General features: G+C 45.7%; 1 protein-coding gene across 1 annotated transcript in view; it reads right to left on the bottom strand.

Annotated features, from left to right (window-relative positions):
- LOC125442820 (protein HIRA) overlaps positions 1–10,986 on the bottom strand; it is a 49,691-nt gene extending 38,705 nt beyond the window's left edge. Inside the window, 1 exon segment of the mRNA XM_048514543.1 lies at positions 10,576–10,986. Within this exon segment, the coding sequence (XP_048370500.1) occupies positions 10,576–10,612 (37 nt within the window). The 5' untranslated portion in view covers positions 10,613–10,986.
- Between the last annotated feature and the right edge of the window lie 267 nt (positions 10,987–11,253).

The raw sequence follows: 11,253 nt of genomic DNA on the forward strand, positions 1-11,253 counted from the left end.
CCTCCTTACAATGTACAAAGCTACGCATTTATTTACAGCACACAATTTCTTCCTGAGTCTCAAGCAACCAAGTGGTGGTCTACAATATCAAAAATTGAGCTAGCGTAGTTGGGGGCTTATACCTGCTCTGGAAAAAAAAAGTACTATTTCAGCTTTATTTATAAACTTTATTTATAAACTTTATTATATATTTGCTTTATTTATAAGGTGTTTTTCTTACTCCAAACAGATTACACAGTGTAAACTCAATGCTGCCAGTAAGACCAGGCACGTAATAAGTTTTAACAACATGCATTGCGGTTCTGCAACAAAACGAGATTTTGGGTTTGATCTCATTTTTATAGCTTTATTTCTTTATAGTCCACCTTTCTCACTGAGCATCGAAACGGACTGTAAAATTTTAAAACAATACAACAAGAACAGTATAAGACATACCATAAACAGGAGAAGACAAGACATGTAAAATTGAAAAAAAGAGAGGATAATAATCAGAAAACAAAGTAAGGATATGATATATACAGTAAAGAAAGCCACATACTACAATGCTGTGCCTTCTCTAAAAATGCCCTCCTGAACACATCTGTTTTATACATTCTGCAGAATGACAGCCATGGAGGAACATTCCTTCTCTGTGACGGTGGGACAGACTGAGAGACGCCGTGGATTAGATACGTGGGCCATACAGGGCTTTGCAGAAAATAGCCAATACCTTGCATTGAATGGGGAAACTAGTCGGCAATCAACTGAGCAGCTGCAGAAAAGATGCAATACACAAATTCCACCAGGCCTTATTATTGACTTCCCCATTATTAGGGCACAGAAGCAGATTAATCCAACTATGTCGAAACACGCTTCGTGGTCCTGGACGCTTCCAATACTTTCTCCACATCAAGGACAAATTTACACAAGTAACACCAGAGCATACAACACAGAAGAAGGATTGAGTACTGGAAACCATGGCATGAAAATTACCTGTTCAAGGCATTTAAATAGTTGGGGGGGGGGGACTATCCTCCCAATGCACTTTTAGGGGTTTCTTCCAACCCTCCTCCTCTCCTATATTTTATTATCAAAACAATCCTCGTGAGGCAAATCAGGCTGAAAATGGCTGCCAAAAGGCCACTCAGTGAGTTTCATGGCTGAGAAGGAACTAAATCTGGGTCTTCCCAGTCCATAACTGACATTCTAACCACACCAGCATGGAGCAGCTTCTAGTCAGAGGCTGACCTGGACAAACACCAAGATGCCTCCTACCATTATGATTTAATTGCTAAAGCTCAGAACACCTTAAAATATGTTGCTTTGTATTAAAACAAACATGTTCCACAGTCGTGGTTGCTATTTTTAAGTCACTGCAGTACCTTCCAGAGCTCCTTCCCCTCTGGCATTTCAAAAGGTTACCGTGCCTTTACTATGGATAACTAGATATTACGATCACAATTATTTTCAGCTCTTATTGCTAATTTGGGCATTGATCTTTGTACACAATCCTTTTGAGTTCTGTTTATCCTACTGAAATAGACCTGTAGAAATCCTTATGCCCCTCCCAATAGCTTGGGAAAGGATGAACTTGAAAGCTAAAGACTCATAAGATAACAAGTTATTCTCAATGAGTGATTTCAGGACAGCGGGATATTCTGGGCTTCTCAGGATTTACCAGAGTGATACCTATCATCTTAAGAAACTTAATACTAGGTCATCAGAATACAATCTAAGGTTTACCTCCTAACATGCATGTAAGCAACATAACAGACGTAAGCGATTTGTCTGCCTCTTTCAAGCTTTGTTAATACATAGTCGCCCAGTACAAAATTAAACTTCAGGTAGGTTGACAGGTTAATAAAGTTACAAACTCTACACCTAAGTTGAAAAAAAACTCCTTCCAGTTCACAAGTTAATTCAAGTGACTTGCATATAAAAAGAAGGTTCCTAATCTTGTGCTCAAAGAGGCATCCAATGGAATTTTTGCGTTTTTTCAGGGCTCATTTCTTAATCTAAAAACTGGACTCCAAGCTGCCAAAGTCTCTCCTCACTGACTGATTGATCAATCATCATTACTACCCTGCCTAAGTGTAGCATCTTACATGTATATTTGTTGACATTCATTTTCTCAGTTTTGACCCAGCTCTCTAATCTGCCCAGGTCATTTTGAATTCTGACCCTGCCCTCTGGCGTATTGGCTACCCTTCCTCGTTTGGTGTCATCTGCAAATTTGATTAGCATGCCCTCTATTCCATCATCTAACTCATTGGAAAAAAAATACTGAATAGCTCTGGACCCAGGACAGAACCCTGCAGTACCCCACAAGTCACTTCTCACCAGGATGAAGATGAGCCAATGGTGAGCACCCTTTGGGTTCGGTCAGTCAACCAATTACATATTCATCTAACAATAGCATTGTCTAGCCTACAATTTCAGACCTCTCATCAGAGGTGGGATCCAGCAGGTTCTCACAGGTTCCCGAGAGTAGGTTACTAATTATTTGTGTGTGCCGAGAGGGGGTTACTAATTGGTGATTCTGCCATATGATTTTTGCCTCAGTTACGTCCCTCCTCTCAGCAGTAGCGCGCAGAACTTGAAGCAGTCTAGCAGGAGGTGCACCGGCGTGCGTGGCAGCCTGCGCCTGCGTGCATTCGTTTCCCGCCCAAGGACTGGCGCAGCGGCTATGTCCTTGCCACTGCCCCGCCCAGGAATGCCCCGCCCCTGGGATGCCCGGCCACACCCCCGTCATGCCCCGCCCCGCCCCATCGGCGCTATGCCACAGTTTGAATCCCACCACCATGGGAACCTATTACTAAAATGTTTGGATTCCACCACTGCCTCTATTCCATCATCTAACTCATTGGAAAAAAATACTGAATAGCTTTAGACCCAAGACAGAACCCTGCAGCACCCCACAAGTCACTTCTCACCAGGATGAAGATGAGTTAATGGTGAGCACCCTTTGGGTTTGGTCAGTCAACCAATTACATATTCATCTAACAATAGCATTGTCTAGCCTACAATTTCAGGCCTCTCATCAGAGGTGGGATCCAGCAGGTTCTCACAGGTTCCCGAGAGTAGGTTACTAATTATTTGTGTGTGCCGAGAGGAGGTTACTAATTGGTGATTCTGCCATATGATTTTTGCCTCAGTTACGTCCCTCCTCTCAGCAGTAGCGCGCAGAACTTGAAGCAGTCTAGCAGGAGGTGCACCGGCGTGCGTGGCAGCCTGCGCCTGCGTGCATTCGTTTCCCGCCCAAGGACTGGCGCAGCGGCTGCGTCCTTGCCACAGCCCCGCCCAGGAATGCCACGCCCCCGTCGTGCCCCGCCCAGCCCCATTGGCGCTACACCACAGTTTGAATCCCACCACCATGGGAACCTGTTACTAAAATTTTTGGCCCACCACTGCCTCTCATGCATATTTCCAAAGGGTAAAACTGCTCGACTGTCCCCTGTATCTTCTCATTTACACAGCTTCTGCCAAGCTTTTAACTTACAGTCCCTGGAAAAAAGGCACATGTTCCATCATGAACCACTACCAAACAGTTTATTATATGTTTCACTTGCCAAATACCCTACAATTAGTGTTCTTATGAACAAGCTGCCTAGTTAGAATAATTGCCCTAATGACAGGGAAATTCCCTGATGGTTTACACTTCAAGCATGGCTATAGAGGTTAAGAGTAGTGGACTCTAACCTAGAGAACCAGGTTTGATTCCCCACTCCTCCACATGAGTGGCGGATTTTAATCTGGCGAGCCGAGCTTGTTTCTCCACTCCTACACATGAAGCCTGCTGGGTGTCCTTGGGCTAGTCATAGTTCTCTCCAAAAGTCTCTCAGCCATACTAATTTCACAAAGGTGTCTGTTGTGGGGAGAGGAAGGGAAGGTGGTTGTAAGCCACTTTGAGGCTCCTTAGGGAAAAGAAGGGTATTTAAAAAATCAACTTTTCTTCTTCCAAATGGTTTCCATTTTCTGCAAACAGATCAGGAGTGGGCAATCAAGACTGCTTGTCCTCCCCTGGATGTTGCCCATTCCCAAGAAGTGATTATTGCTTCCCCTCCCCCAGATAAATTCTAAGGCTAAGAAAATGACCCCAGCCAAGCTCATGAGCAGTCTTCTGGCTTTTGAACAATGCACTGCTGTGTCAATCAAGGACCTGAAGATAATTCTGCGACAATTGAAAGAACAGATTATGCAGCCTTTATACATCTACAGTCTGTGGAGTGATGATGGTCTCGCTTCTACCTTATTTCTTTACTACATCTGCTGTGATCCACCAGTGTGTTTCAAATTTATAAACAGTACACACTCAGGATCTCCTAAAGGAAAGGAGAAAAAAGTAAACTGTAAACCCTCACTCGAAAAGTGGGGTTAAGCTGACACACAGAAATGAGAAAGAGAGAAAAGCCTTCGACAATACAGAGGGGAAAAAAACTTTTAAAAATTCCAACTTTGGACCAGGAAACACAACAGATTCTCAGGCGAAAGCAACATTTAGTGTCAGACTTTTCTGCTTTCCAAACAAGCAGAAACTGTTCCATTGACTTATATGGGGAAAGGGAAACACTACATGACCCAGGACAGTTGATCTCATCATATCTCAGAAGCTAAGTAAGTTAGTCCTGGTTTGTATTTGGATGGGAGACCACCCAGAAATACTAGAGTCACTGTGCAGAGGAAGGCAATGGCAAACCACCCTGTTAGTTCCTTGCCTTGAGGATCCTACTAGGTTGTCATAAGTCAGTTGTAACTAGATGGCACTTTACACACAGACACACAGGTAGCCATTGCTTAGGAAGACCACGTATCTAGAACAACGTGCGTGTTCTACAGCTACACCTACTGTCACAGCTAAAGACCAGTAGGAGCATCACGGTGCTTAGGACCATCACTATCTTCAGCTAGAAATCTTGCTACCATCTCTCCTCCTTTCACTCACACACCTGCAAAAGCGAGATCACTGATAAGGGGGAGTTCAAAACCTCAGCCTTAACGTAATCGTTGTATCACTCAAACATGAAAACATGTCCAGACACTACAGTGGGACTCCTTACTGGTATAAAGACATGCAATCTTAACTTATTCTTTCTTACAGCATTATCTCCGGCAGAAGAAGAGATGGTTTCTATATCCTGCTTTTCTCTATCTCAGAGAGCACAGGTGTCAAACTCGCAGCCCTCCAGATGTTATGGACTACAGTTCTCATCATCCCCTGCCAGCATCATGCTGGCAGGGGATGATGGGAACTGTAGTCCATAACATCTGGAGGGCCGTGAGTTTGACAAGTATGCCATAGAGTCTCAAAGTGGCTTACAATCGCTTCCCCTCCCTAAAACATGCATCTTGAGAAGTAGGTGGGGCTGAGAGAGTTCGGAGAGAATCATGACTGGCCCAGGGTCACCCAGCAAGCTTCTTGCGAAGGAATGGGCAGAAGAGAAGAGTTTTGGATTTATACCCCACTTTTTCCAACCCTAAGAAATCTCAAAGTGGCTTACAATTGCTTCCCCTTTCTCCCCCCTCAAAAGCACCCTGTGAGTTAACTGGGTCTGAGAGAGTCCTTAGAGAACTGTGACTAGCCCTCAGTCACACAGCAGGATTCATATGGAGGAACGGGGCATCAAACCTGGTCCTCCAGATTAGTCTCCACCACTTTTAACTACTAAACCCCGCTGGCTCTCTGGCACAAGATGATTTGTATTTGTAATACCATAGACATCTTGAAGCTTCATAAATATTGGCTTTCAATTAGGCTAATAGGTAAAAATATTTGCAGGATGGGGTGTGTGTTTTTGTCTTGTTTTTTACTTTCTGGTTCTCAAACTTTATAGTCATGTGGTTTTAAGGAAACACCCAAACATAATAGGTTAGACATAAGAATCTGATTTTACTGTGCAGGTAAGGCTTCCCAGACTGAAAACAAGCTTCCCCAATATCTCCAAACTTTTTAACTCAAAATAATAACGACTGAACCTTTGTGGTACAAAAGAAAGCACTTTACCATTAAGCTACCAGCCTTCCTGAAAATGGAGCATTTACCTGTCAGTGGTTAAAACGTGAATGTTTTCCAAGTCTCACTGTTACATTATTGCTGTCTGGAGAACTACTGGGGTGGAGGGACAGAATAAAACTTGAGAAACTGATAAGGACCGAAGTGTGAGGCTTATGTTTATATCTATGTCCTTAAAACTAGATTCAAATGCAGTAGCACCTTAGAGACCAACAGGATTCTTGGGGGATAAGGTTCCTAGAATCCAAGCTTCCTACTAATGAAGGGAGCCTTGACGCTCAAAAGCTTATAACCTGAAAATCTTGTTCGTCTCCAAGGTTGTTCTTCAACTCCAGACCAACACGGCTATCCTCCTGAAACTATCTCATTGCTTAAAGAGCTATCATTAATATCTTCAGTTTTACCTACCTCTCTTAAAATCCACAAGCTGCAACCCTCTAAAGGTTATTTGCAGGGAGCAACTGTCACTCTGGACCAGGTAACATTTGGGACGGAGGGAGAGAGAAGGAACTATTTTCCAGTTGATGGTCCACGTGCAGAAAACAGACTTTGCCATGCAACCTGACCTCTTTGCATGGTAAATATCCAAGTGTGAAATTTCTCTCTCACGCAACCTGCAGCCCAATCAATTTGTTCCACAGACTACCAACACCATACACTCCCGCCATCTTCCAAAAGAGCCACTCAAGTCTTCGGCAGAAGCAAAGTATAGTAAATTAAACTTTCCCAGTACCGCCATCTTCCAAAAGAGCCACTCAAGTCTTTGGCAGAAGCAAAGTATAGTAAATTAAACTTTCCCAGTAGTAAGGAGAAAAACAGTCAGCAATGAAACTTTGTATTTTGCTAGACCTTTCTTCACCAGCCTGGTGCAGTGCTGAAAATCATGATTTCAAGACACTTGCATTCAAATCCCCTCTAAGCCACACAGTTGAGAATCAGCAGGACACAGAGGTTAAGAGTACCAGAACAGGACTTGGGAGGTTTGGGTCCAAGTCACTCTCTTGGTTAACCCACTTCAATAGAGTGGTTAAAAGGGTAAAATGGAGCAGTGGAGAGCCAAGTGTAACTTGTGCTCTTTGTTGCCCTAAACTTGACCTCTGCTCACCATCAAATAAGATCATATTGCCAAGTCAACTTCAATCGGTAACTGATACAACAGGGGTGTCCAACACTGGCCCTCCAGATGTTCATGGACTACAATTCCCATCAGCCCCTGCCAGCATGTAGTAAGCATTGCTTCCTCAACCATATGTTTGGTGGAATAGTTTTACCTTGCAGATCCTGTGGAACTATATTAAATCCCACAAGGCCCTGGTCTCACTGGACAGAACATTCCACCAGTCTGGGGCCTGTCTCACACTGACACTATCTCACACTCACACTGGGTAGCCCAAATCAGATGACATTTTCCCCAAGAGAAGACCGCGGAAAAGGCTTTCCCAGAGCTGACTCCATGTAAAAAAAAACAAGATTTAAATTGTCTTATGAAACATGAGGCCCTCACTGCTGTTATAGTCTGTAAACTCCAAACACAGTTAATGTTTAAAAAATATTATGCTCCCTGTGTGCAGAATAAACACTTTCCCGTGCTCCGTGCATGGTTAATAATGTCCGTGTCAAGACTACAAGTTGGATGCACTTCAAGAATTTGCTGCTCAAAATAACCAACACAACTAGTCCAACAGAACTGACCAAATTAAAAAGAGCCACTTTTTTTAAAAATTGTACCTGCATTTTTAGGATTATTTGATCCCCCCCCCCCCCCCGGTAAGGTTGGGCTGAGATGGATTAGGTCTCCCCATGAGCTTTATAGAACAGGGACTTGAAACTGGGACCCTCCATGTTCTAGGATCACACGCCAACCACTGCATTATTTTCTTTTTGGAAGAATGCAGCAGCCATGCCAAGAACTCTCCCAGGAAATCCTCCACCACAGTGTTCTCCACCCTATGGGCTAGGACCCTCACATGGGACACAGAGTCCTTCTATTGGGACGCTTATGGAACTAGCATATTTCTGGAAGGACCTGCTGCACAAACAGCAATGGTGCCATGCCTCTTGCCCTTCGCACATGATGAGAAGAGCAGCTGAACAGCGAGACAATGTCATCCAGTGGTGGCGATCATTCAGTCGTGACTTATTCCTCTCTAGGGTACATCTTCTAGAGCTTGGCTTTCATTTCCTGTCCATAACTCCACTGATCTACTGCTCATAATTCTAGACTTGAAAGAGATGAGGCTAAAACTCTGGCTTCCCTTCTTCTGGTCACATGATGCTGATGTCACATGCCTTCCTGTCACATCTTGCAGCTTGGTGGATCTCAGATCTGGAAAGGTGGAAGACCACTGGTCCACCCCTAGAGCTGTAACCACATTAAAGCCAAATAAGGTATTTATTTAATTGATTGGTAGCCTGCCTTTCTCCCCAAAGGGAACCCAAAGGAACTTACATTATTCTCCACTGTAAGGTAGGTTAAGAAGAATAAGTGGCCAAAGGTCACCCGGCAAGCTCCTATGCCACAAGTGGGCATTCAAACTTGGATCTCCCAAATACTAGCTTGACACACTTAACCACTACACCTTATCGGCTCCTCCTTTGACTTCATCCTGCAATTGACCCAATCAGAAAGGAAGTATTTTTCCACATTCAAATCAGGTCCTGTAAGATATGTTAAAAAGAAAACTAGTGCAACATTTCCTGCCATGATTCAAGGTGTACTTAAAACATGTGTTAGACTCTTCCCTTTTTTTCTCTCTGGCCTTCCTGCATTTTGATAGCCGACGTCTTACACAGCCTATTTACCTTAATAAGATAAACTCGGGGCTGGTTTCACTTTTGCAGCTCAGGCCAAGAAAACCTGTATGGATCTTCACATTCAGTTAACCTCTTCAGCAAAATGAACTGTCAACGCTCTTTACAGGACCAACTCCTTAGATTTGAAAAAGACATACATTGTAATCCTACACAAAGTTACTCCAGTCTAACTTCTCTGATTTCATTCAACTGCACCACGGATGCTAGAACTGCAAAGGCACTTCCTAGTAAATTACTCCTGTAACTATACCACCCTAGCATAGCGGGGTGGGGAGTACTTATTCACAGGTATCCATGTTCATGTGCCAGCCTAAAGGGTGATGCTAGCATTGCAGAGATAGGGAGCCCTTCATATTGAGAAACTGTGTTTCCACTTTGGGTAACACTCCTATCCACAAATCATAACTTAGAATTATATTTCACTTGTTTACTTAATCTGTACACTAACAGGCACAGTTCTCAAGTCTTTCTGGGTGCTTCATCCTATGTCCAAAAAGACCTATCCACTTTACTTTTCAGCTAGGGATACATGTGAAGTTCCTCTGGGGTGAGAAAAAGGCATTCTGCATATGCCCAGAGACTCATTTTCCCTACGCTCTGGAAAACACAGTCTTCCTCTAACCACTTTCATGCCACTGTGACTAACACATTATTCCAGACTTTAACTAATGCACACTTATTTAACATGTAAGATAATACATACCAGAACTTTTGCCTGGGTACCCCAACTGAAATCCACACCTGCTTCCTTTAACAGTGCATATGTAATGACCTGCACCTACTCACTGAGGGAAAGGCACTCTGCCCATCATCAGCGGTCCCAGAGCCTGAAACACTGGAATATTAAATCCTATCTCACTTACCACGGTGTGTATTCATGCACTTCAGTAACGAAGAAAAAGTACTTTGTCCATGCTTAGAGGTTCAAAGACCTACATCCCTAAAGTATTGGAAAACACAGTCCCTTTCTGGCCCATTCTGCACCATGTGGTTCCCTGGCTATGGAAGGCAACATAAACTGAACATGCTTTGAGGTCCCGGAATATGCATCACTGAAGTATCAGAAAACACAGCCCTCTTACCACCCTGTTATCTTACAGTGCACATGCAGTAATTCCATAGTCTGGAGAGAAAAGAATGTACTCTGCACATACTCAGAGACTCTCTGAAAGAAACACTCTGCACACAGTTGAAGACCCAGGAGCTGCACCACAAAAGCACACTGTCCTCCTTCAGTCCCATTCTCCTCTGGCCTGGGTGGGGTGGGGAAAGTTAAGTGCGCACTCTGCATGTGCTCACCAGTCCTCTCCATCTTGGCTCCCAAAAAGTGGATTATCCACATGCTTTGGTCCCAGGATCTGCATCCCTAGAGCACAGCCTTCTTCTTGTAGCATCCAAGCTGCAGTCTCATATGCCCAGACGGCACTCTGTGCATGCTCAGAGAGCCGCTTTGAGTCAAGTGCACCGCCCAGCCTCTCGCAATTGTGGTTGACCTAGGTCGGCTTCAGGAGATTCATTTTTCTCCTCCTCATCTTGGGACCAGCAGAGGAAAGGCACTCTGTGCATGCTCAGAAAGTCCCTTTGGGGCAAGCACACATCCCAGCCACTCAGCTGAGGGAAAGCACTCTGTGCATGCTCAGAAAGCCCCTTTGGATCAAACGCACAGCCCAGCCACTCACCATTGTGGTTGACCCAGGTCGGTCCAGCTAAGGGAAGGCTCTCTGTGCATGCTCAGAGAGCCCCTTTGGGTCAACACACAGCCAACCACTCACCATTGTGGTTGACCCAGGTCGGCTTCAGGAGCTTCATCTTCCTCCTCCTCCGCCTCCTCTTCTTCCTCCTCCCTTTCCTCCTCTCGTCCGCCACCGCCGCCGCCGCCGCCGCCGCCACCCGGCTCCCTGGGCCTCCGTGCTGGGAGCGGCAGCGGGTCGGGGCAGGCGGCGGCTGGGACTGCTGCGCCGCTCGGGCTGGCCTCGGAGCCGGCGCCCCGACGCCCCGCACTACCGCCGCTCCTCCGCCCCGCGCTCTCCGCCCCTCGGGCCGGCCGCTGCCCGTTCCTGCCGCCGCTGCTGCTCCACCGGCTGCTCACGGCAGCTCCATCCCCCGAGCCCGCCGCCGCCGCCGCCCCTTCGCCCACCTCCCGGCCACATCCCCCGCTCCCGGCGGCTCCCCGGCAACGCCGGAAGTCAGCGGAGGGCAACGACCTAAGCGGCTCGGCGGGAAACAGGGACGACGCCCAAAGCGGGACTTGGTGTTTTGCCAGACGCCTCTCCGCCAGCCTGGGGCAGCTCTCGGAGTCGTGACTTCGAGACCCTGGGGTGCAAATCCCCCACAAGCCACGCAGTTGAGCATCAGCATGACTCGGGGGTTAAGAGGGCCAGGATAGGACTGGGGTCCAAACCACCCCATAAGCAAAGCAAAGCTTGTGTGATACTGAGAAGAAGGAGAAG

This window comes from Sphaerodactylus townsendi, linkage group LG13 (genome assembly GCF_021028975.2).
Source record: "Sphaerodactylus townsendi isolate TG3544 linkage group LG13, MPM_Stown_v2.3, whole genome shotgun sequence".
In the NCBI taxonomy this organism is placed as follows: Eukaryota; Metazoa; Chordata; class Lepidosauria; order Squamata; family Sphaerodactylidae; genus Sphaerodactylus; species Sphaerodactylus townsendi.